The 27,950-nt window shown below is 33.9% G+C and overlaps 1 protein-coding gene across 2 annotated transcripts; it reads right to left on the bottom strand.

Annotated features, from left to right (window-relative positions):
* Positions 1 to 453: 453 nt before the first annotated feature.
* Positions 454 to 26,257, bottom strand: LOC124369336 (chromobox protein homolog 1-like). Of its 2 annotated transcripts, XM_046827302.1 has the most exons (4): positions 26,106 to 26,257; positions 11,538 to 11,654; positions 4,755 to 5,259; positions 454 to 987 (listed from the first exon to the last, which is right to left on the bottom strand). In XM_046827302.1, exons 2-4 carry the CDS (start codon positions 11,652 to 11,654, stop codon positions 857 to 859), a joined length of 753 nt encoding a protein of 250 aa, XP_046683258.1. In that variant the 5' UTR covers positions 26,106 to 26,257; the 3' UTR covers positions 454 to 856. The 2 variants fall into 2 exon arrangements, with proteins under 2 accessions (XP_046683258.1, XP_046683259.1); XM_046827303.1 differs by lacking the exon at positions 11,538 to 11,654 and having other exon boundaries at positions 26,106 to 26,250.
* Between the last annotated feature and the right edge of the window lie 1,693 nt (positions 26,258 to 27,950).

Raw genomic sequence — 27,950 nt, 5'->3', positions numbered from 1 at the left:
AAGGTCTCAAAATACAATAAGCATACAGAAAATATCAAAAAGTGTTAAAATGTCAATATGTTGTATTTGTGCAAAACCATGACATTTCAATATTTACGAAAAAAATATACATTTTTTGGGAAAGTGGAATTTTTTGAAGTTTTGCATAAAAACTTATAAATAAATCTTTTGTATATTTTGAAAATCAATATAAAACAAATTCTATCTTATATAAGGCTTTACTTTTGGATACTGTAGTTTGACCTTTTTTCACTAATAACGAAAAACCTAAATTGAAGTTTAATGTTCCTTACTGAACAATAAAATATTTTACTTCAATAATAAACATTCTACATAGGTTTGAATAGAGGTGTGCACAACTAGCAAAATAGAGCCTGCCATTATAGGAATCTCAACTGCCAGATCCAGGGTTAAGGTTTATGTTTTATAGTTGTAGGTAACAAAAAAACTAAATAAAAAAAAACAGATTTTATTAATAAGAAAAGTTTATAAAATACACAAACAAATGTAGTCTACATAAAATTATACTTTTTATAAACGACTACTACAATTAAGTCAGTTCAACTCAAATAAACAAATGACAGTTTGACAAGATCAGACAGTTCCATTTGTGCAGAAAACTTTGTTGCTATTTGATGAATTCAAGATACCGAAAATAAACCCTACAGATAAAACAGTATTACATTAACAATGTTTTGCTTATATACTAGATAAAAATATATATCCATATTTTTAGTGGTTGTGTTGAAATAAAACTTAAGAACCTTTCTCATAAATAACAAATAATGAGATTCATAAAGATATTTTTAAAATTAAAATCAAACAATAACCAACAGTAAACAGGACAGTAAACAATTTAGGATCCATTAGTAGGGTCGTCTGTTGGTGAAGTGTGCCAAGTAAGCCTTTCCTCATAAAACTGAATGACGATTTGAGGACAGCGGACATTAGCTTGTTTCGCTGGTACTAGATCAGCCTCATCCGTCCCTAGAATACAATATAGTTATTTTAGTCACAATTAATTTAATTAGATCAAACAGTTATTTGTACTTCAGATGGTTTAAAACTAAGAACGAAATTACAACAGAAAAAAACTAAGAACGAAATTACAACGGAAAAAACTAAGAACGAAATTACAACGGAATTCAATCACACGTTGATTGTAGCAGACACCTTACAGCGGCAGCAGCCCAAAATTCAATTTTCTGATTAATGGAATACTAAATTTCAATTATTAAAACCAAAATAGATCAACGTTTTAAATATTTCTGTACTGTAAAACTATTACACACTTAATTTATTTTAAATAAGAAGAAATATCACACTTTAACACTTTTATAGTGTTTATTTGTACTATGTACATTTCATTCAAAGAATCCATCTTCATGTACTACTGCAGATTAAAGTAAACAAATAATTGAACCAAAGTAACATGTGTTTTAACTACCTTGGTACATAAATTTTGTATTTAATTTATATTGTTTAAAAGTCTATGAAATAATACATATTTCGTTAAAACATCTTTCTCATTTAATAATATATTAGGATTTTGGCACTTTTGTAAATTTCAAAGTGTTCTAACATTGACAATAGATACATTTTTTTGCAAATGTGTAAAATTTCAATTGTTTTCTATGTTTGTATATATATGGCTGGTGTTATTTAAATAATTTATTCTATGAAATAAAAAAAAATTAATACACAATAAAAGTTAAAATAAAAATGGAGATTTTCGAAAGAAATATATTAAATAAAATTGCAACAAAATAAGCCAGATTGTAATATATAGTACATTTTATATAAATCCCATGATTACTAAAATAAGACATCATGGTTTAATCTGAGATATAAATTCTCGTAGGAAAAATGCTACAAGCTCTTCAGACTTTAACGAACATGTTTGTCTTGTAGCACTTATTAATAGTACTGGTATGCCACGAAGATTACATGAATACTGCATCAAAAAACAGTCTGCATTTCTATAACACTTTAGCCTCTAGAACCAATATTTACATTAATAAGTATACTGCTGTTAAAATATTTAAAACCTAAATAATTAGACGATATTTTGTTGAGAGGTTTCATTAAAAGCATTATAGTTAGAAACCAAATTTTTAATTTATTGTAAAAATATACAAAAAAACAAAGTCTATTCTCTGTTTAAAATACAAAATAAATTAAGTAGTATGGTTATTTTTTGTAAAACAACTTAAATAACTTTTAACATCAGTTTATCTTTTAAAAACTAATTAGGCCCAACCAACAAAACAGCCAAATTGTGGCTTTCTTTGTTTTATAAACACCAATGTTTAATCCTCAGTGAAATGGACCTTTCTATTAGTGTTTTCAACAGACATCATTAGCAAATTGCTTAGATTGGTTATGCTTAACCTTTCTCGAGTGTCTGATATTTAAAAATAAAATCTGACTAAAGCTCCACTACTAGTTACAGACGCCAAAACAAGACATTTAGAAGTGTCAGCCATGGTGCTGTAGTATCTGTATCAGCAACAAGCAAGAGTGTTCGTTGGATACTACTCTAGCATTAAAAAGTACAGATGACCTTTTTGAACGTTGATCACAAACTAACTAGTTGAGCGAAAATCATGGGAGTTAAATAAAAATGTAGTTTGTTTGCTTCTGCATCTAGAAATAAACAGAATTGTTTACAAACATTAAATTTAGGTTTTATGTCAGTCAGAACAAAAAATGGTACTTGTTTTGGCACTTTTCAACCAGACTACAATTTTGAACATTCATAACCAGGAAAACTTGTAATCCTATTAGGCCCAAAGTTTTAAACAAGATATGTACAATAGTACTTGCATAGAGATTGTAATTTAGAATTTTTGAATTGTATGGATAAAAGTTTTTGTCGAACCAGTTGTTTGTAAACCATTTAAAGTTTTCTTCTCTGCTGGGTTCGGTTAAAAAAAATCAGTGTTGGTCAAGTTAACAAGCTTATAGTCATTATTTCTGTTTTAAAGGCAATTTATTTTTGTAAACCCAAATTAAAACTATATTTTTTAACACCACTTTTACTTAATTAAACTTATTTTGATCATTTATTGCGGCTGGCGCCTGCTCGGAATACACGGACCGTCATACTGTCGAGTGTGATGTTGCAAACGATTGTGTGCAGTCCACTCGCTCCCTCCCTTAAGTGCAAGAGGAAGCCGTAGCAAAATATATATTGTTTTAATATATTGAATAATGTACCATCAGCTTTTTCATACAAACTTTGGGCCTCCAATGGCAGGTTTAACAATGAATAATTTAACTTTCACAATTGCAATTTAGTAGTAAAGCGCCAAAACCAGTACCTTCTTTCATAGTTAGACACAAAACTTTGTTATTGTTTGGAAATAATTTGCTTTATACATCTGGACGCAGAGATAAAAAAAGCTTAAGTTAAATGTAACTCCCATAATTTTAGCTCTATTAGTTAGTTTGTTGTCAACGTTCAAACTCAGATATCTATTCTTTTTGATCCAAGAGTAGGCAGGCATTTTCCAACCAGACAATTTGTCGACTGGTGGCGACAGTGCTTATCTAATATTATGTGTGTGTGTGTGTGTGTGAAATTAAATGTGATGAGAAAATATATGACCTTAATATCATTGAAAAACAATATTTGTATCGCTGTAACTGATTTTCAAAATTCTATATACTCAATTGGTTAATTGTTCTTTCTCCCTTTCGTCGCAATTTTGCAAGTTTTTCCAACAGCGCCGCCGCTTTTTCTCAACTAGTTTTGCAAAATACAAAAAATTCGATCACAGCCTAAAACCCTGTAAGACATATGGATTGAAACAAGATTCTCAAGTTCAGCTTCCAATTAGTTAAAATAATTAAACAGACAAAAACTGAAACCCTAGAAATTGATAGTCTCTGAAGAACAAATAGTGTCATTATGGATAATTTACTTAAATAAAAGTAGTGGTTTTAAATGAATATTTAAAGTTTAATTGTTTAAAAAATATCACTTAACAAAATGGAAAAGTAAACAATTTAATAACAATATTCATATTTAAAGAAAAGAAAATACAACAGAAAATTTCTTTAACCCATTAACCACTCAATATTTTTGCGCCCAACCTCCTTGTATAAATCCAATTAAATATACAAAAACTGCACGGGTTTTGTAAAACTCTCACAAAACATTCAATTTAATTCCTATTTGGTTGACTGAGCCATTGTTTTTAGCTAATGAAACAGGCTATAATATACTATAATTTATAAGCACTAAAGTATATAAGATCTTTTTAAATTTTGAGAACAATTTTTAATAACGAATAAAGCGCAAGGATATAGTTTTTTACCTTGATTCGCATTCTTTTTCTGGGGTTAATACATATTTATATGTATAGCATATGATCTTTAGTTTAGTTTTAATACATAAACTTTATTATTTGAGCCCATACTACAGTTTAAACAAATATTTAATAACGTATGTCATCATCACGGTATCGTCTCATGACGGCCGACGCGGTACCAAAACGCTGATCACGCTGATATTTTTATGGAATTAATACATATTTAAATGTATAGTACATGTTTAGTTCAATTTTAATACATAAACTTTATTATTTGAGCCCATACTTAAACAAATATTTAATAACGTATGTTGTCATCACAGTACCGTCTCGTGATCGGTGTTTTGGTGGTTAATGGGTTAACCATGTTAGAAAAAGCATATTTTTTACAGAACGTTTTTAAAACAATACAAATTCTATAAATTAAAAAAAACTCACCCTTCCATTTCATCAGAAACATAAGTTCACCGCTTGAATCTGTTGCTCCTATTATCTTTTCCGGTTCCAATTTTCTGTCGAATCCTTTAGGTACTTCAACATCGTTTAACGATTCCTTCTCAGCCTTCTTTGGCTTATTCGTTTTGGAACTACATCCTGAATCATCATCTTTCTCTTTTTTTACTTCTTTGCTAGTGGAAGGGGTTGCTTGAAGATTAGTTCGCTTCTTTTTGTTAGGAGATGGGGATGGGGATAACTTTTCATCTTTCACTTTTCTTTTGAGCGATTCCTCAAACTCCTGTATGAGGTCTGGGCAGTCCAGGTTATCTAAAGGTTCCCATGTATTCTCATTATCAGGATACCCCTTCCATTTGAGGAAATACTCCACTCTTCCTCCCCTGACAGCTCTTTTATCCAGGACTTTCTCTACGGAGTACTCTTCCTCACTTGAAGAAGGTTCTTCTTTAATTTCTTCTTTAATTTCTTTGTCTTTCTTGTTCGGCATCTAAAAAGCAATAACATACGCATAACATTAATTTATTTAAAATTATTACAAGTTACAATAATTTAGAAGCTTTAAACGTTTTTGTATGTTGGTTGAAGGACTTCTGTATTCCAAATTTTGGTGCTCATTAATTCAATAGGAGAGTGACCAAGAAACCTTCAGTGATGATTTTTAAGTTTGTATTAATGATAGTATAGTTTAAATCCTGTTTTTGCATAGTATTTATCAGTAGTGAAATGAAATGAAAAATGCCTTTATTAAATAGGTGGAATTAGGGCTATTAAGCCCTTCTCTACCACTCAACCTCATATTGTGTAATGAAAATTTACAATAGTTTAATACAATTGTGGTAAATTATTAACTTATTCTTTAAATAGAAAAAACAAAAATGCTTAACCTATACAAAATTAAATTACCTTAAAGTAAAAATCTGTATATTTAAATGAATACTTAAAATATAAAAGTAAAACTTTATACATTTTATGATAATTCAAGATGAAGAGTAAGAAGCAAGAAACATTCAATTACTCTAACACACCGATTGACCACATGACCGCAACAAGTAGAGTTTTTTGTTATTTTTATGTTGGTTTAGTGACTACTGTATTTCAAATTTTGGTGCTTATTAATTCAATAGGAGAGTGACAAGAGACCTTAAGTGATGAGTTTTAAGTTGTTTAAGTTTGTATTAATGATATCATACATTAAATCCTGCCTTTGCATAGTATTTATCAGTAGTGAAATGAAATGAAAAATGCCTTTATTAACACTTTGAGTCCCGGGTTCTTAGTAATATTTGTATGTGCTGTCCCAGCCATTTTAAGGGTTTTTTAGTTAAATTGTAAAAAAATTGTAAGTTATAGTTTCTTAGCAACCAATATATCAAATTAAAAAGCACAAATATATAAATAAAACTATCAAAAATGTTACTTATCTTTTTTAAGTCAATACAAATCTTGAGTCCATAAAAAGTGTGTAAAAAACTGAAGAAAAAAAAAAAATGGAACATAACGCATAAATTTATTTGCACATTTATTTTCTGGACTGTTTTCTGCTAACCATAACATATTACACATCAAAATAAAGCCAAGAAGTTGTAGTTCAAATATATGTATATATATCCAAGGTAAATATATCAAATTTTTTGAAATCAATGAAAATGTTGAGTCCATAAAAAGTGTGTAAAATACTGAAGAATAAAAATTGGAACATAAAGCATAAGTTTGTTTATACATTTTTCTTTATGATTCTTTTCAGCTAACCATAACATATTACACATCAAAATAAAGCCAGGAAGTTGTAGTTCAAATATATTTATTTATAATCAAGGTAAATAACAGATAAAAAGTTGAATAGAGAGAATGTAGTCCTATTTACAAGTAGTTAGCTTTAGTGTGAAATAATTTGAAACATCCAGGAAGGCAGAGGGCAGTGTCACACTCTGGGCAAAACCACACAGTTTCTTTTCTTCCAGATTTGCCTGTGGTTTGTTTATTTTTCTCTGAACAAACACTGAGCAACACAAAATCCTAATTGTATAAATAACTATAACTAAAATAACTTATATTTCACTGTAAAACACAAAGCGAGTAGATGTACAAAGAGTACAGCCGCCACGGCACGGCACTAGCAGACAAATACGTAGTTCTTGACTAATGTAAGATAAATAACATAATAAAAACTATAACTGAGCACTCCAAATACTAATTTTATAAACAACTGTAGCTAAAATAACTTATAATTCACTGTAAAACACAAAGCGAGTAGACGTACAAAGAGTACAGTCGCCACGGCACGGCACTAGCAGACAAATACGTAGTTCTTGACTAATCTAAGATAAATAACTTAATAAAAACTATAACTGAGCACTCCAAATACTAATTTTATAAACAACTGTAGCTAAAATAACTTATAATTCACTGTAAAACACAGAGCTAGTGTAAACATTGCAGACGTCACGGCACCAGCTGACAACTGCGTAGTTGGTGACTCGGCGTCGTATCAGCTGTTTGTTACACAATTTCTGTTATAATATTTTGTTGCTTGTAACCGTTTATAAATAATCAAAGACTAATAAAATTAGTCTAATATGACTTGCTAAACATAAACACAACCTCCAAAAACGTCAGTAATGCGAATTACCAGTCTCCACGAACTAAAAATAGACTGCCCGGCCTGAGCTCGGGCTTGGGTCATTGACGATATCGACACAGCCCGGCCTGAGCTCGGGCTTGGGATTCAAAGTGTTAAATAGGTGGAATTAGGGCTATTAAGCCCTCTCTACCACTCAACCTCATATTGTATAAAGAAAATTTACAATAGTTTAATACAATTGTGGTAAATTATTAACTTATTCTTTAAATAGAAAAAACAAAAATGCTTAACGTATACAAAATTAAATTACCTTAAAGTAAAAATCAATATATTTAAATGAATACTTAAAATATAAAAGAAAACTTTATACATTTTATGATAATTCAAGATGAAGAGTAAGAAGCAAGAAACATTCAATTACTCTAACACACCGATTGACCACATGACCGCAACAAGTAGTTTTTTGTTATTTTTATGTTGGTTTAGTGACTACTGTATTCCAAATTTTGGTGCTTATTAATTCAATAGGAGAGTGACCAAGAGACCTTAAGTGATGAGTTTTAAGTTGTTTAAGTTTGTATTAATGATAGCATAGATTAAATCCTGCCTTTGCATAGTATTTATCAGTAGGATATCTTAACTGATTCTGAGTATTGTATAGGTACATCTTTCTACCAGTTTTTGCTGTAGTAGTCAATGTAGTATTGTATAGAGTAATTATTTAAGTTCAATGTTCAGTATGGTGTATATTAAATTAACGTTCATTGAATAATATTTACAACTCTTTTTTTTAATATAAAAAATAATTTCATTATTTAGATGCAATTGTGATACATTAGTAATTTTATATATAATACTCAATGAGCTGTCTGCACTGGTTATAAACAATGACGTATAATCAGGTGAATGCTCTTTTGATTGGTACAGTAGAACCCCTCATATCCGGCCTCGGTTTTACCGCACCTCGGTTTATCCGGCCACTTCCCGGAAGCCAATATCGAAATTTATTTACCACGGCTTGCAGACGCGCAGTTGCACGCACTAGTCTCCCACGACTTGTGCGTTATTTTGGTGTATCTATTTGTTTACATTTTCCTGTGTTGTCCTCAGTTGAGCTAGTAGGTTTAACCTGTAAACAGTTCGTTGATTATTTCCAGTGCGGTTAGTACAGTACAGTAACAATTGTTTTGTTCGTCAAGTGTTGTGTACTGTAGGTTGGTTTATCCGGCCAGGGGCTCGGTCCCGTGGTGGCCGGATATGAGGGGTTCTACTGTATTTGACTTACTCCACTAGATTGTAATGATATCACGTGATCATGAGGACGTTGTTGCACTGTCCCGGTGGGCATTACATAACATCGATATTATAGATCATGTCTCTTGGAGACTTTTTAGTTCACAAAAGGCCTTCAAAATGCCCAGTGCACATTCCGTGGTTATCGCAGTTTTTTTTTTTTTTTTTTTTTTTTTTTTTTTTTTTTTTTTTTTCTCTTAGGACAAGAAGCTTATAAATTGCACTTAGTCCTGTAAGGACCTTTGCGCTGCTTCCGGAGTGATAGGATATTCAGGATGGGTAAGGTTAGGGAGTAGGGGCCGCCTCCTATCGAGATCCATGAGGAAGAATTAGGGCACTACATCTCAAAGTCATCCCGGAAGAAGGGAGGCCAGCTGTGACCCAGCCTCTCCAGTCAAAGTAGGCAGGGGGTGGCACACCCTTGTTGAGGTTAACAAGAGCCTCTGAGGTAAGGGAACAAACCCCACCAACTCCAACAGCCATCCTCCACAGTAGGCTAGACCTATCGAATTGCCCATGAATCCCAGAATCTCAACATTTGCGGTTAGTGATGTGCCGCTACTGGACATCCATAAGGTTGCCCAGATTGAAGTGGCACATCGGTTTTTGCTGTGCCCAGTGGTGGGTTCAACTGGTAGGTATAAACCAGCCAGAAGTGATCCCTGCTGGGTGGTTATCGCAGTTGTCAAGGAAGTATTTATAAACGACCTTCACTCAGCGGCAGGGGGAGGGGTGCGCCTTTTGTCTATCCTGCCTTTTGTCTATCCTGCGTCTCCTACAGAGCCATAACCAAAAATATCCATGCCGTGTATTACTGCTTTCTCGGTTGTTACGAGTGCGTGCGTCTACTACATATGTTGTTATTATTCTTCAACATGTGGTAGTGTTGTGATTAGTTTGAAATATTTATCTTATTTAATAGTAAAATAGAATTAAACATTTCAGTATAAATATATTTTAAAACAAAATTACTTTAAAATAAAAAGTTTTGTAACTAGTTCTTTTATTTTTATAAATAATAAAGAGAATTTCAAATAAAATGACCTTTTTTATATATTTTTTTAGCTTTTTACCTTTTATCATTTTATTATAATAAAAATTACAGGTTGGCCACTAAAAACCTCTTTTCAAATTCCCGGTTTTTCCCTGGTTGAAAATTTCAGATTCTCTAGTCTATTTTCAAACCAAATAAACAACTGTAATACTGTATTTAACCTAACACTGATGGTTTATCTTCACCAGCTGTATTTGCAAGAAATGCCACAAAGCTGTGATGCTCTAGGTTGTGGTTAGGTGTAAGAGAGGACTTAATAGTCCTAACCTCGCCAATTGAATATGTTTTATGTTTTACGTTGTATTCAATAAAGTCATTTTTCATTTCATTTCATTTCATTTCTAGCATCGTGTCGCTAGTGATGTGCAAGGAATTCGGTGACGATTTATCGCTATCACCTATTTTAAACTCCTTAATTTTTATCTCTGTGTCTTTTGATGTGTCATCAAAACATCGTGTATACCGAATAACTTTCCTTTCTATGATGTTCGGAAAATACATATATCCAATACGGAATAAACAAAGATAATAAATAAATACCAACACAGCGCCACCATGGGGCAGACTACAGTCAAGCATTGTGGGTCAGATATCTCCAGTGGACGAACTTTCGGTACAAGACAATATTTCGCCGGTACACAAGGTCGGTCCATCTGATACTTCATCAAATACTTTCACCTCCACTCTACTTAATTAATTTATCCTTTTATGGGGGAGGGGGGGAGCAAGCCTAAGAATACTACGCGACTTCAAAGCAATTTGCAGAGATTCTCCTTTTAAATTATAGAAATAGCAGATTATAAAGTGAGCTTGCATAATATAATCTTACATTGATAGAGAATCAATTTAAGTACAACACAGTACGACATATACTTAAAATAAAAATTAGCAATCGCCTGTTTTCTGCTGAGCAGCTAACATCAGCACATAGAACCAGGAGACATGATGGCATTGACAAATATAGACATAGAAATACGAACATCAATTTAAATATTATAATAAATCCCAGTATTCTGTAACTATGTTTCTAAATAGTTTTTAAACAAAGAACTACAAAAACTCGCTTCACCTATCAGTAATTTGTGTACTTCCACGAATATACGAAGCAGACTCTCGACGATGCGCCAAAATAAATATCAAATAATATTTACGGCTAAAATATTATTTGTTAAACTACAGTAGTTTGTTACTTTGGTTATCTATCTACATTTTTTCAAACGGAAAATACAAAAATGTTTCAGCAATCACTAATTTGCCGATTAGTAGCCATCCGGGAATAGAATTTTTTTGGATTTGACATTCAGCGTACCCATATCAGTATATTGTGTATATTGTGAAATCAAGATTTTTTAAGCGTATTTCAGCATTTCTGTTTGTATCGGAATCGAGTAAAAAGAGCAGTAACAATCCATCCCCATTAAAAATTCCAGGGACACTATACAAATTCACGCATGTTTTCCCGGAGGCCGAAATTCATGCGCATTGCACGCTTTTCCAGATTATCATCGTTGGCAGAAATCCTGTTTAGAGTCCTGCGAAAGTACCATGGCTCTCAACATATATCCCATTGATGGCCAATACATGAAGAATGCATCAGAAAGTTATCTGCTACGGAAGTTACTGAAATGCGGTTAGTTCACGACCTATAGAATTCTGTTGGTATCAGAATCGAGTAAAAAGAACAGAAACGATCCATCCTTATTAAAAATTTCAGGGACACTATATAAATTCATGCATATCCACGCATGTTTCCCGGAGTCCAAAATTCATGCTATCTTAGAGGTTCCAATGTATTCTCGTTATCAGGATACCACTTCCATTTTAAACAATACTCAACTATTTCAGTTTTGACAGCTCTTTTATCAGGGACCTTCTCTATGGAGTACTCTTCCTTACTTGAAGAAGGTTCTTCTTTAATTTCCTCTTTTATTTCTTTATCTTTTTTGTTCGGCATCTAAAAAGAAATAACATAAGCATAACATTAGTTGATTTAAAATTATTTGCAAGTTACAATAATTTAGTAGCTTTAAACGTTTTTGTATTTTTATGTTGGTTTAGTGACTTCTGTATTCCAAATTTTGGTGCTCATTAATTCAATAGGAGAGTGACCAAGAGACCTTCAGTGATGAGTTTTAAGTTGTTTAAGTTTGTATTAATGATATCATACATTAAATCCTGTTTTTGTATAATATTTTTCAGTAGTGAAATGAAACGCCTTTATTAAATAGGTGGAATTAGGGCTATTAAGCCCTCTCTACCACTCAACCTCATATTGTATAAAGAAAATTTACAATAGTTTAATACAATTGTGGTAAATTATTAACTTATTCTTTAAATAGAAAAAACAAAAATGCTTAACCTATACAAAATTAAATTACCTTAAAGTAAAAATCTATATATTTAAATGAATACTTAAAATACAAAAGAAAAACTTTATACTCAAGATGAAGAGCAGGGAGCAAGAAACATTCAATCACTCTAACACACCAATTGACCACATGACCGCAACACAAGCAACACCACACGTCACTCTCACAGGCCACCCAGTAGCAAGCCCCTAACCCCCCCCCCCCCCCACGAGCATGGTCCTCAATAAATCTGATATCATCGGGGAGAGCGTTCTAAAGGCGACAAGCCTGAACAGTAAAGGACTTAAGAATGTGGAATTTACGTAGTTGATGAAGTTTCATGAGTGACAATTGCTGAAAATATTGCGTAACATGCTCATGACGTCTGAGATTAAAAATAAATCTAATACAGTAGTTCTGAGCACGCTGGAGTCTGTCCAATTGATCAATGGTCATTTCATTCATAACGACGTCACAGTAGTCAAAATATGGTAATAAAAGAGTCTTAATGAGCATCACCTTAACATTGAATGGCAGGTACGAGGCAAACCGTTTCAAACCGTGGATGCCAGCAAAGACTCTTCTGCACGTTATCGTAACTTGGTCAGTCCATTTGAGATTTCTGTCCATAGTTAGTCCGAGATTTGTCAGTTTGTTTTAGTAATTTTAAGTTTCGGTGCAGTATTAAGATTAATTTGGTTTACCATTCTAGAGTTACCAACTATCATTGCTTACGTTTTTTAATTTAGTTTCAGTCCTTGTTGAATTGGCCTTAAGTTAATGGCCTCAATATCCAAGTTGAGTAGCGACACAAAAGTAGCTAGTTTGTTTGGTAAACAGTGAACGTATATTTCCAAATCGTCTGCATAAAGATGAAAATTTGAATTGAAGTGACGTTGTTTATATAAAGTGAGAATAAGAGAGGCACAAGTACAGAGCCTTGTGGGACCCCACCCCCCCGCGTGTAACAGGTTTCCAGTCAGACAATTTATTCCCCTCCATTGCTGACGTCCAGTAAGGTAAGACTCGACCTAATTAACGCAACCATCGCAGAAACCATAATTCTTTAATTTGATAAGGAAGAGGGGGTGGTATACACAGTCGAAGGCCTTGGAGAAATCAAATATTAAAATTGTCACTAGCCTCCTGTCCATTGCCAATCTGATATTATCAGTAATCTTCAATAAGACTGTAGTGGTAGTATGATTAGATCTGAATCCAGATTGGAATTTGGTTAGAATATCGTAATTATTAAGATAAGAAGAAAACTGTTGGTGGACTACTCTTTCGAAACATTTTGAGAGAATGCTTATTGGGCGTAGTTCAGAAGGAGTTCAAGCGTTAGATGTTTTCTTCAAAGAGCGAACCAGGGCGTGCTTCCAAATATCAGGAAAAACAGAAGAATTCAATGAACAATTGAAAATAACAATTATAATAGACAGTGTGATTAGTAGGGTATCCTTCAGAAAGCGTAGAAGTATATTATCATCCCCGACCGCGTTGCTAGTCATCCTCAAAAATGCGGCAAGCACGTCGGCCTCACTCACAGGTGCAAACGAGAACCGACAGCCGGTCGCATCCCGAGGAGCAGGCCTCAGCTCAGCGACATAATCGCAAGCTGCAGATTCATCTATTGGTAAATTTACAAATGGTCAAATGAAACAGGGGTATTGACATTTGACTTTCCAATACCTAGGCTCTTGACCCTGTTCCATAGCGACCTCGTGGATTGCCGCTGAAGCAGAGTTCTATAGTAAAACCTAACTTTGGCATTTCTGATTTGCTGCTGCATACGATTCCCCAGGCGTTTGTATATAACCCAATCTTGAGAAGACTTTGACCTTTTGGCTTTACGGAAAGCTGAGTCTATGTTTCTGTAAATCTTTTATGAAATCATTCATCCAAGGAGCGGGAGCTTTAAAAATTCTTTTTGTAACAATCGGTACATGTTTATCAAATAAATTGATAAGGAAAGAGTTAAAATAAATAACCACATCATTCACGTTGTTGGCGGTAGTAACCTCATGCCAGGGCAAAGCAGCAGCATCAGTGAGAAGAGCAACATGATCTGTCTCTGTATTTACGGTACGGTACTTAATGATATTTGGCACAGATTTAGGGGTTTGGACTGTATGGTATATCTTAACTGATTCTGAGTATTGTATAGGTACATCTTTCTAGCAGTTTTTGCTGTAGTAGTCAATGTAGTATTGTATAAAGTAATTATTTAAGTTCAATGTTTAGTATGGTGTACAAGTTAGTGTTGCATCATTAAATTAACGTTCCTCGTATAATATTTACAACTCTTTTGTTTAATATAAAATATAATTTCATTGTTTAGATTCAATTATGATACATTAGTATTTTTATCTAATGATAAAAATCTAGCTCCCTCTTGTCGTTTGTCTGTCAGTAAGAAATATTGCAAAAGCCATAAGTCTAATAATCTTTTTTTATTCAATTAGCTCAGCAAGGTAAAGAATTCCTAGGAAGGATTAGATGTAAAAAAACTGATACTATTTCTTGCACTGCAGGATTATAAGATCAGAGATCACATATAAAAACAAAGTGGGCAACAAAATACAGAATTATTACAAAAATAGTAAGAACAAATATAAAAATATTTTAATTTTACACCATAATATTCAACACCTACCATCTCTCCTAGATCAATTAGAAATCAATTTAGAGGAAATTAAACCTGACATATTGGCATTATCAGAACATAAAATGACCGAAGCAGACTTAGTATATCTCAACATAGAAAATTACACAGTGAGGTAGTTTTTTTCCTGTAAAGGTGCTCTTGGTGGTGGGGTTATAAATTTGGCTCAGAAAAATATTAGTAGTGTTATTGTCTTGATCCCTGAGGTGCAGGAAATGGTAACAGAAAAAAGAGTTTGAATGTTGTGTAACAAAATTTAAAATTGGGAATGATTTTTTTGTTTTGGCTTATATAGGCTATACCGGACCCTTGACTGTTATGTAAAATCTTTTCTGAACAAATTGGAAACCCTCATTGATACTCGTTTCAATAAATACATTGATGTCATAATTACCGGAGACCCAAACATAAATGTGTTAAAAAAGATAATATTAAGTTTTGCAACATTCTTAAAATGTACAATATGGATTACAAAATAGATTTTCCAACTAGAGTAACTCACAATTTAAAGTCAGCCATAGATAATTTTATTACAAATATTAAAAGTAACAAGTTTTTAGTAGGTGGTTTAATAACCAAAATTGCGGATCACGATGCTCAATATCTTAAGATAATGGACATTCACAGTAGTCATATAAATAACACTTAAAAAAGTATGTAGAAAGTTTGATAAATGTAATTATGAATTATTTTTCAAATATCTCCAACCAGGAAGTTTATCAGGCCCCTGTACAAAACAAATATGACATAATTTCATAACACATCTTTACATTATTTTGATGTAAGTTTCCCAAAAGTAACAGTTACAGAAAAACCACTAAACACTCAAAATTGATTAACAAATGATCTGAAGAATAAAAAAACTGAATTAGTGGAACTAGAAAAAATGTTTATATCCTCAAAACAAATAAGTCTGAAACCAATCATTGATGAAAAAAGGATATCACTGAATCAAAACATTACCAACACACACAAAATATTAGGAGTAACAAAATTTTAAGATCCTCAAATAAAACCAAAACCACTTGGAGTATAATTAACTCAAATTTAAGAGAATCACAAAAGAAGATTAACAACATAACACTGCACAAAAAAGGGTTGCTAATCAGTAATCCAAGAGCAATTTGTGAATTCTTTTAATGATTTCTTTATAAATATAGTTGACAATTTGACAGTACCAAATATAAAGCAGCAAAAGATTAATAAAGCCCAACTAAACTTCAATAATTACAATATGAAAAAGACGTTTTCCTTCAAACTAGTAACTGAAAAAGAAGTAGAAAAGATCGTTCTATCTTTTGAAAGTAAGTACTCTGCTGGTGTACATTTTAAAACAAGTAGGCATACATCAATGAGATATTCATTAAGTTCATGGTAAATAGTATCAGAGTTTAATTTAATTGATATATATCATGTTTTGCATGTGAAAGAGCATTTTTGGAATAAATTATATATATCTCCAACGTCACAGCTGAGCCTGCATTATTACCCTGATCAAGAAAATACAATACACAGGTCTGGGAAACCTATTTCGGTCAAAAAGCGTCTAATTCTAGCCTTTATCATATATTTAAGGTCTAAGATAATTCCTGTACTATAGTAGAATTTGCCTTGTTGTCCTGACGAAAGCAAAAATATATACTTATGTAGGATCGAAAAGCCTACTTCGGTTAAAAAGTGCCTACTTCAGATTGTGTGTACTATGTCACAGTTTAGCTTTCCATATTGTCTTGATCAAAATACTATATACGTTTGATTATGTAGTTCTCGGAAATATACTTTGGTCAAAATCGTCAACTATCAGATACTGTAAACTACTTTCAGTCTAAAATATATCAATGGACATAGTTGAGTTTGCCTTGTTGTCCTGATGAAGACAATATCCACACATAAGTAGGACTGAGAAGCCTAGGAGGAAATTCCACCTACTGCCTATGTACTTTTGGTATAAGAGGGAAAATCCTTATAAAGGTTATGCAACATTCCAAAATAATCGTTATTATAGTTTTGCGTTACACTTGTTTTTCGGACTGTATCCAGAGAAAGAATGAATCTTTGAGGCATGTTAGTATTCATTGCTCTGTTTTTACATAAGCCACTGTTAAAATGCAATGTCAAGGAAGCCCACCAGTTTAAAGTAACTTATGTGAAAACATTCATAACTTTATTCATTAAGTTTGGTTATATAACAGTGTTTAAATAATATTTAAAATGCATTAGATTATTTAAATCCGTCAATGGCACAATCAGTCTGGAGTAAAATTGTGATAATAACTTTTTATTTACTATCTGCATTACACTACTGATCAAGCATGGTTTACTTAACATTTGATAAAATTTAAATGTAAACAGATGTTTCAGCCAACTTGTCGACATAAAATTGAAGGTGTGAACAACTGTTCAGTGCCAGTTTAATTTGGATTATGAAACGTAAAAACTAAATTTTTTCTGAATTTTAAAATATTCCATGTAACTTTCCTTATATTTTGCTTCATAAAAACCTTCCTCGGATTTCAATGGACATTTTACAAAAAGAATTAACCGAATTGGTCCAACCGTTGTTGAGTTATACGCTTACCAAGACATTTTGCGATTCATTTTTATTTATAAGATAAGCAAATTTCAAATAAAATGCCCTTTTTATATTTTTTCAACTTTTACCTTTTTTTACGAGGGTAATTCGGAAAGTAAGGTCCGTTTTTTTATTTAAAAAAAAAAACACCAGATTTTTTCAAAAAAACTTGTTTTATTTGATTCCTGACATCAATCACTATTTTTCTACATAATTTCCACTTTTGTATAAACACTTGTCATAACGATCTACAAGTTTTTGAATGCCGGTATCATAGAAGTCGGCCGCCTGCGACGATAACCAGTCTTGTTAACCACATTAACCGGTGACGTTGAGTGACGCCACTCCATTGACTGGCGTTTCGTTTCTGGGGTTATGTGGGAAACCCATGTCTCGTCACCCATCACAATGTGGTCTAAAAGGTTATCCCCTTTCTGATGATATTGGATCAAAAATTCAAGAACAATACCCATTCTTCTTTTTTTGTGTTCCTCAGTAAGCAGCCTGGGAACCCAACGTGAGCACAATTTGCGAAAATCCAAAATTTCAGAAACAATTTTAAACAACGTGCTCACGTTTGGAAATTCTATTGCTAATGAAGAAAGAGTGAATCGCCGATCTTCACGAATTTTTTCATCGACGGCTTTCACCAAATCTTCGGTGATCACTGACGGCCGACCAGATCGTGGTTCGTCATGGACATTTTCCCGTCCATCTTTAAAACCTCTCATCCACTTCCGCACTTTGCTGTCACTCATTGCATTTGGACAGTACACTTCACTTATCTGTCGATGAATATCCGCTGCTGAAACGTTATTTGCTGTCAAAAACCGTATCACAGACCGTATTTCACAGTCGGCGGGACGTTCAATAGTTTTAAACATTTTAAAAAGGCACAGACAACAGCAGACTACAACGATTTCACTGCAAATGGCGTCGTTCTGCGTGCAATGCATACCGGGAGTCAGGACGCATGCGCATTTCGCTGCTCGCTTACTGTTTGTCTGGTTAACGCGAATCGGACCTTACTTTCCGAATTACCCTCGTATTATAATAAAAATTATAGGCTGGCCACTCCAAACATCTTGTCAAATTCCCGGTATTTCCCCGGTCGAAAATGTCCAATTCTCTAGTCTATTTTGAAACCAAATAAACAACTGTAACATTGTATTTAACCTAACTCCGAGTTCAACGGTGATGGTTTATCGTCACCAGCTATATTTGCAAGAAATGCCACAAAGCTGTGATGCTCTAGCATCGTGTCGCTAGTGATGTGCAAGGAATTCGGTGACGATTTATCGCTATCACCTATTTTAAACTCCTTAATTTTTATCTCTGTGTCTTTTGATGTGTCATCAAAACATCGTGTATACCGAATAACTTTCCTTTCTATGATGTTCGGAAAATACATATATCCAATACGGAATAAACAAAGATAATAAATAAATACCAACACAGCGCCACCATGGGGCAGACTACAGTCAAGCATTGTGGGTCAGATATCTCCAGTGGACGAACTTTCGGTACAAGACAATATTTCGCCGGTACACAAGGTCGGTCCATCTGATACTTCATCAAATACTTTCACCTCCACTCTACTTAATTAATTTATCCTTTTATGGGGGAGGGGGGGAGCAAGCCTAAGAATACTACGCGACTTCAAAGCAATTTGCAGAGATTCTCCTTTTAAATTATAGAAATAGCAGATTATAAAGTGAGCTTGCAGAATATAATCTTACATTGATAGAGAATCAATTTAAGTACAACACAGTACGACATATACTTAAAATAAAAATTAGCAATCGCCTGTTTTCTGCTGAGCAGCTAACATCAGCACATAGATGCTCTAGCATCTTGTCGCTAGTGATGTGCAAGGAATTCGGTGACGATTTATCGCTATCACCTATTTTATACTCCTTAATTTTTATCTCTGTGTCTTTCGATGTGTCGACGAAACATTGTGTATACCGAATAACTTTCCTTCGTATGATGTTCGGAAAATACATATATCCAATACGGCAGTGGACGAACTTTCGGTACATTACAATATTTCGCCGGTACACAAGGTCAGTCCATCTGATACTTTATCAAATATTTTCACCTGAACTCTACTTAATTAATTTATCCTTTTATGGGGGGGGGGGGGGAGCAATCCCAAGAATACTATGCGACTTCAAAGTCATTTGCAGAGATTCTCCTTTTAAATTATAGAAATAGTAGATTATAAAATGAGCTTGCAGAATATATTCAATGTACGTAAAATGTATGGATATATTTACATTGACAGAGAATCTAATTGAGTACGACATATACTTAAAATAAAAATTAGCAATCGCCTGTTTTCTGCTGAGCAGTTAACATCAGCACATAGAACCAGGAGACATGATGGCATTGACAAATATAGACATAGAAATACGAACATCAATTTAAATATTATTAATAAATCCCAGTATTCTGTAACTATGTTTCTAAATAGTTTTTAAACAAAGAACTACAAAAACTCATTTCACCTATCGGTAATTTGTGTACTTCCACGAATATACGAAGCAGACTCTCGACGATGCGCCAAAATAAATATCAAATAATATTTACGGCTAAAATATTATTTGTTAAATACAGTATATTTTGTTACTTTGATTACCTATCTACATTTTTTCAAACGGAAAATACAAAAATGTTTTAGCAATCAGTAATTTGTCGATTAATAGTCATCCGGGAATAGAATTTTTGGATTCAAGATTCAGCGTCCCCATATCAGTACAATATTGCGAAATCGTGATTTTTCAAGCGTATTTAAGCATTTCTGTTGGTATCGGAACGAGTAAAAAGAGCAGAAAAAATCCAACCCCATTAAAAATTCCAGGGACACTATACAAATTCACGCATATTTTCCCGGAGCCCGAAATTCATACGTATTGCACGTTTTTCAAGATTATCATTGTTGGCAGTAGTCCTGGTTAGAGTCCTGCGAAAGTACCATGGCTCTCAACATACATCCCACTGATGGCCAATACGTGAAGAATGCATCAGAAAGTTATCTGCTACGGAAGTTACTGAAGTGCGGTTAGTTAACGACCTATAGAATAAATAGATAGACACCAGTACATAACAGTACCTTCTACAGTTGCACCCAGAATAGGAGCAAAATTGATGTTATCAATTACTGGCTTCTAAATATTTGGAGTACGCCTTAAATATGCAAGAATAGAATCACCCCATCACGACAAAACACAACTACAAAGTAAATAAACGCATCTAAGCCTGTAGTTCATCAGGTGTTCGTTAGATTATAGTCAGGGACTACGAAACATAACTTAAGGTTCCTTATAAATGTTGGACTATTTGGTTTGAACAGTTCGAATTGTCCGATCGATCGTCACGTGGGAAGGGAAGTTGTTCAGGTAAATAGTTGATCGGAGAACTGACGGCATTTCCATCAGTCATCCAACCAACCCCGCTCTGACGTGGGTGGTAGTTTTGGTTGGCTGGCTGTCTACCATCGGTAGACTGGCGACAACATAAGCTGCGTTTACACTGGCAAGTAAAGTTGCGAGATAATTTGCACAAATGTCGTATAATGTGAAAAAGATTAACAAATTTACTGTCCGACACTTGGTTGCGACAGCGCTCGCGATAGCTCCGGTACCCGTTGAGAAACGGTTTTAACAGTCTGACACAAAACCTGCAATTTTTTCCCAGTGTAAACGCATTTCAGTCGAGGGTTGGATGTGACCATGATATCAAAACATAACATAACTTTCATAGGACCAACTAAGGTCTCGGTCGCAACACGGGTTTACAGTTTAATGTTTGTGTTGTACTACATATGGGGAACACTCCCGACAGACATAGTGGCAGTACCTAACGATGCCGCTTATCTGCCGCCAACTCTACACAGCTCATTATGTTATTGCTGTGCAACATGTCGAACACAAACGCGCCTTTCTCGGCAATACTTGTTATAGCTTACCCCTATTTTCTTCTCCAAAAGATATCTTATCAGGCATGGTAAAAATCCAACTGAAATTCTGGTGTACTCAAAAAACCAGGTATGTCAAACATATATTATTCAATGAACCAAACAATAATTAAGCCTGTTTATAGCCCTGATTTGATGACTGAATAATACTTAAATACATAAAACCCATTTGTATCGCGGTCACTACTGCTCTGCCACTTAATACTCACTACTCGTTTAGTAGTCCAGAACGGTCGGCCGATTTTAACCCTTTGAGTGCCGCAGCGTTTTGATATATGGTATGCATAAAATGCCGAGCGAAAATGCCTGATTCTGCAAGGTTCTGGTTAAAAATTCACAACAAATTTATTTATTGGTATATGTCTTGGGTTTTTGATTTTTTATTAGATAAATATATTTTCTTTATATATATAATACAATGATCACTTATTTTACGTTTTTATACAAATAAAAAAAAAATCATTAACAAAAACTTTATGAGCAAATACATTTTGTTTTTTATTTTGACACAAATCAGTGTTATAAATATTTTTTTTCACTTTTAGTTGTTCTATCTTATACTGCATTTAATTCTTTACAAAAAGACATATAAAAATTTGTTTTATATATTATAAATAAAGTTTGGAAAATAAATATGAAAATATGAACCACTACAAAACTAGACACGAGTTTACAGTTTAATGTTTGTGTTGTACTACATATGGGGAACACTCCCGACAGACATAGTGGCATACAAACGTATTTAGTAAAGTACTAGATGCTTACGATTGCCGTAACTCACGGTCAAGTCAATGTTCTACTTACACACAGACTAGAATAACATAAACAAACGAAATAATTTGAAGATACTAACACTACAAACCCATTTACACTTAAAAACTTTCAATATCATTTGTGAAATAAACAGCAGCGCAAACAAAACATGTGACGGCTCGTCCGCGTAGTGGTCGATTCTAAACTCGACTGACACGCTCACTTTACAACCGCCGTAAAAATCAGAATCTAACTAGAATGCAACAAAACCTACACCAAAAGTTATGTTGAAGCCTTTGGAATGCGTATGTATAGTCATTGAGCCAATTTAGATAAATACTATATAAAATATAAGCGTTACTGCACAAGTCGCTAACAGCGATTCTGGCATTTCTTGCATATAATGCGGGATCGCTGACAGCGATGCTCCGGCACTCAAAGGGTTAAATTGCTCAATGCATTGTTACAGTTTTTCATGGTGGGGGGGGGGAGGAGGAAGCTGGCCACAGCACAGGAGTAGAACTAACAAAGATAAACTCCACTACACTAGTGGAAGCAACCCTCAGATGAAGCTCGCGAACATATATAGATCATCATTCACAAATTCACGATCCACATCGCGTATAATAAATGTTTCATAATTAATAAATTTTTGATTCAAGATGTCTTGATTTTATAAGTTGTCTTGGAGGTGGAAGCGTTGTTTTTGTAAATTTCCCGGTTCTCAGAAAAATTCCCGGTCGTGTGACCACCCTGAATTAGCTTTGAAATTAAAAGCCCTAAAGGGTAACTAAAAGATCAACTTACCTTAAAATTTAACCAATCATGTTCCCGACGGCATAGACGCGAGTCTAAGGTACTTATTCAGGTTCCCACTCAACTTAATCATCAAATTCATAGCTCTTTTACGGTACAAAAATAGTAATTTCACAGTTGAAAGTTTTCATAAACTACAAATAAAAATATAAAAAGGTTGTTTTTGACACGGAATGGCCGATTTCAGTATCTAGCACTAAAACGCACAACAAGTGCATGCAATAGCCTAGGTCTCAGCACTTTGACGTCTGTTTCCGGTTCTCGAGTCTCAACTTAGCCTGTATACAGGTGTGTTTCGTTTCTCATACATGGCGAAATGGTGAAACTATTTAAAACTTTTCCATATCTCACTACCAATGTAGACGATTTGTGTAGAAATTGACGAACGTATCTACAATATAGGCATCGATTTTTTAGTTATTGGGAACAACACAAGAAGGGGCGGTATGTAACCAATGGTATGCTTTGCTGCATAATGAACGTAAAAGGGGATAAAATTTCCCGCTTGTATCATAACAGAGCTCATATTGATCGGCCCGTAGAAGCGGTTCACATGAGTGAGAATTGCGCAAACCTAGTTGCGGCAACTCGCAATAATCGGTCCTGCCACAATCATGGAAATCAGCCACTCTGTAAGAAAGCATCAATGCTAACTCATTGTTTGCAACTCATAATTCCAACAGACGAGTGTATCGTCTCTGATAGAGAACAAAAAGCTGAGTTCTGAGTTTTGTGGCCTGTGTACTTGCCTAAGTAGCATATTGAATCGAGTGGTTCACACAAGCAAGCGCGACCTGGCCGATCGCTGCCGACTGCAACGTGCAGGTTGTGATGATCGCAAACAGCCACCCACCACTAAACAATCACATCTGATAGCGGTGACTTAGTACATATGTGGCAGCATTGGAAGCTGCCAATCGATTGCTGATAGTAGTGGACGCTCCACTCTTCTTGTAATATGAATGCCGGTGTGTATGATGTTCCTGCAGTCAAGTAGAATTATAATCCCATTAAAATTGTACTAAATATGTATAAAGGAAAATGTTTAAACAACAAATATTTATAAAAAACAAAAAGGTAGGGTTCATAGTCGATGACTGATTATTTTCATACTTACGTCCCAAGTAATTTCATATCAATAACATTTATTATTAAAACTTTTTAGTACATACTATTTAAATTGGATTGAATGTAGGAGAAATTAATTTACTCTTTTATCCAACCAAAAATGAGTTGTTGGATTTTTTAATTAATTTTTTTATATGTTAAGCTGAAATATAGCAAGATTATATTAACACAATAAAATTTTATTTATCATTAATGATAATTTGACATTATGGGAATAAATTGCACAAAATTTATGTGTAATTTGACATGTTCCCCTTAGTAAAATAACCAACTCATTATTAAATGCACTTTTCTTGCCATGAAAACTGCTATCACTGGTGAGAAAATCTACTTATTAAGTACTATAATTATTGTAAAATAATAACAATAATAAATTGTCAGGTAAACAATTACTCATAAGTATGGGTATATTTTTCTAATACTATCTATCTGATTATAAGTGACAAACACTAAGTGATTAAAAGTGAAATAAAAATAAATATAAGTTTTTATTCAGTGATTAGTCCACAGATATCACATGTAATATTGCAAATAAAAAAACGGTAAAATATTTACATTAGTATACAAAAATTAGGCTATTGTTTGAACGTAAGTGAGCATCTACGGAATCCTCTACAACCGAAACCTACGAGATCTATTCGAGAAAGATTTGCATGCTCAAGAGGTTTGCCAATCGACTGCAACAACTAGTAGCCATTGTGAACCATTCAATGGTCTCCTAAACACTACTACGTACCTGGGAACACTCTAGTAGTAGTGGCGGTTGTTTTTGATAGTTGCTCCTACACTCAGCGGTCGGCCAGCTCTTGCTCACTCGAGTAAACCACTCGAGTGGTACACTAGCGCCAAGACCGATCAGAGTCATCGCGATTAGGCTTGAGTAATTCTTGCTCAAATATGAACCAGGCCTTACGAAAGCCACAGCGTGATGCATGTTGATTCATTTAACCGCAAGTTGTAGAGATTTTCACATTAAATACACGACTTATTTAAGGTTTTTTCACAGTGAACAAAATTAACAGCTTATCCGCGGTTTCACGATTATATGGGAACCCTGTTATTTAAGCGCGGGATCACATTTAACAAACCACCAAGAGAGGCAAACAATAAAAACACACTAGTGAAATACATAGCAATGTGTAACCCATCGGGTGGAAGACACGCTTTATAAAAGCCTAGGGTCCAATCGGGTACGCCGGCAGATGTGAAAGATAACGTATGTACCCAATGGATACACTTTTTAGAGATTAAAAGTACGGATAATTAGAACTACAAAAACATTGTTATAAATAAAATATTATAAATTCACATTTTCTAAACAAAAGTAGAAGACAATAAAGAACTCGGAAATAATAACTAAAGCCTACCTGGACTGGTTGCCATGTATAGAATGTCACGGCTATATCGTCGTTCCAGCACCAGAATCAACCAGCCCTATTAAATAATCTCTAACCATGACCCTTCCATTCATTGGAACAGTCATTTAGTCACGACAGTTCCAATTGGAACGTTTGACCTCAAGTCATAATGATCAGATTCGAGGCCAGTTCCATGTCGTAGTGACGAGGCAGTTCCAATTGCAATGACCCACGTTAAGGGCCAATCGGTCTACCCGAAGATCAACCATTCAGATAGTGTGATAAGCGCTTTGGAGGGGCGTTTAGCTGTCAAGTAGTGAGGTAGGCCTGGCAATCAGGTAGTTTTAGATTAGTGAGTTTTCATTAGTTCACCTCTAAAAACAAGTTAGATTAAATCATAAGTAACATTCTCAAGTAGGCTGGTTGACCCTCAGGTAGGTCAAACAGCCTATCTTATCTTGTTAATTCTCCATCCAGAACAGATTCCCTCTCAGTTTCTAACTTTCTTCATATTAAGGGAATTCCCTACAATTTGAGTTAATAATGACACTTTACATCGCCATGAATACTTTAAAAGTGGTTTTAAATAATTTTAGTGACTGTCCCTAAACACAACATTTATCACCTAGCTACGTTAAGAAACGTCACTATGGCATTCAAGAGCTGATACCAATACAGTAATACATCCCTAGGCTATCAATTTTTACATACCGGCTTTAGTCTTTAGTTTCTAGTACAGGATATGACTAAATGAAAACTAAAAAGAATAAAGAAACAATTTCTCACCTCTGTTGACGACTATCTCAAAAGTAGACAAGATAATAATACGGACACCTACGCCGTATTATAGGATTCACAAGTCACAACTCACAGTACAAATGGCGGGTGAGATTAGGAATGGCAAAAAGGGAAAGGGAAAGTGAAGGCGGAAAACGGAGAAACGTACCGGATATGAAACAGGTGTGTGAAGTTGACTTACCCAAAATAGCTTACCCACAATTTTTCAAACCAAAATATAAGGATTTAATCTGGTTAAGCTACGTTTTATGTTGGGAAGTTGGCTTACCCACATTGAATTAGGGCTGTAAAGTTGTTAATATCGATGAACTAAAGAAACTTTTGAGATAACTAACGAAGAACTAACAAGAAATATTCTGGGTTCATGCTATTTTTATTTAATATGGGTAGGCTAGGTATATTTCATAAGTGAAGTTGACTTACCCATTAAATTAAGCCTGTAAAATGATTGATACTACTGATATAATTATTTTTTCATGAGAACTAACGGAAACTAACGAGGAACTACTGATGTATACTTAGAAAATCCAATTATAACGATTTAATCTGGGTAAGCTACTTTTTATAGTGTAAAGTTAGCGTACCCATTGAATTTTTTTTTTTTTTTTTTAAGGAGAGGCAGATCCCCTTTTAAGCCTTATTCTGTTCGTCCTCATGGGCCACTGGCCTGTGCGAGGATCAAACAGAATAAGGGGGAGAGTCGATACAGTACAAGGTCATTGGTACTGATAAAAAGTGCAATTAAGTCAGTAAAGTTGTTAATATTGAAGAACTAATGAGAATTTTGTAAAAGCTAACAAGAACTAACGAATAATATGGAAAAAATGTGAGTAAGCTATTTTGGGTATGTAACCTTCATACACCTATATAAAACTGAACATAAAAAATATTTTTTTTACATTATATTTATTTACAATCTGTTCATCTGAGGAGAACAATAAGTAAATACTATATGCAGAAACAACATTAGCATTTACTATTGAGTTAGATGTCAAACATTGTTAACACTAACATAATTCATTCAAGAACCTAAAAGGTAGATCCAGGATAACAGTTCAGTGAAGTCTGTACACATTTTTAGAATTATCAAGTAGATTTACCTCAAGGTCGTTTGGATGATCTTATAATTGTGAAAGATAATTGCGACTGAATTTGTTTATTTCTACTTTTCCTCTTGGGATGTCTAAATTGTAATATAACGTTTTATTGGATACAAACCATGGCGATTTTGCAATTTTCCTTAAGGGGAGAAGGTCGTAAAACAATAATATATAACACAATACATAAATATTACCGATTGATTTTTAATTCATTTGTTTTTTAACGTCTTACACTGAGTTTGGAAGTAGTAAAATAACCACCGCTACAAAGTGTTTAGTTATAGTCTTCTGTAACATACCAAATTCTTGGGTGAAGAAGACTCTTCTGCCTTTGACACTGTAAAAAAAGCAAAACCCTATGGTAATATTATAGAAGTTGAGATGTTGGAGTGCATTGGTCACATTCATAAAAGGGTGGGTTCCAGACTACGTCGCCTCAAAGCTAAATCTAAAGGCATCGTACTACAAGATGGAAAGGGCTTATCAGGAAAATGTAGGCTAACAGATGCCCACACTGATCTCTTGCAAACCTATTTTTGTTTAGCTATCAGGAGAAATGTAAACTATTTAGAAGCTATAAAAAATCTATATGGGCGCTTTATTTCCACAAGTTATCAAGTGATGAAAAGCTGCAACATGAACTTTGCCCAATGGGACTTGGTTCTTGGAGTAAATACCAAAAGGCAAAGGAAACTGGTGAAGATTATTCACAAAACTCAGTGCCAACAGCAAT

Source organism: Homalodisca vitripennis, chromosome X (genome assembly GCF_021130785.1).
Source record: "Homalodisca vitripennis isolate AUS2020 chromosome X, UT_GWSS_2.1, whole genome shotgun sequence".
NCBI lineage: Eukaryota > Metazoa > Arthropoda > Insecta > Hemiptera > Cicadellidae > Homalodisca > Homalodisca vitripennis.
The sequence above is the reverse complement of the archived record's forward strand: the minus strand, read 5'-3'. Positions and strand labels throughout refer to the sequence as shown.

What these genes read in the sequence shown, in the direction of transcription:
- LOC124369336 (XM_046827302.1), bottom strand. Translation starts at nt 11,654, where the DNA reads ATGCCGAACAAAAAAGATAAAGAAATAAAAGAGGAAATTAAAGAAGAA. An exon ending in GAGCTGTCAAAACTGAAATA is followed by an intron (nt 5,260 to 11,537) that starts GTTGAGTATTGT and finishes ATTGCTTTTTAG; the next exon opens with ATGCCGAACAAGAAAGACAA. An exon ending in GTTTCTGATGAAATGGAAGG is followed by an intron (nt 988 to 4,754) that starts GTGAGTTTTTTT and finishes ATTGTATTCTAG; the next exon opens with GGACGGATGAGGCTGATCTA.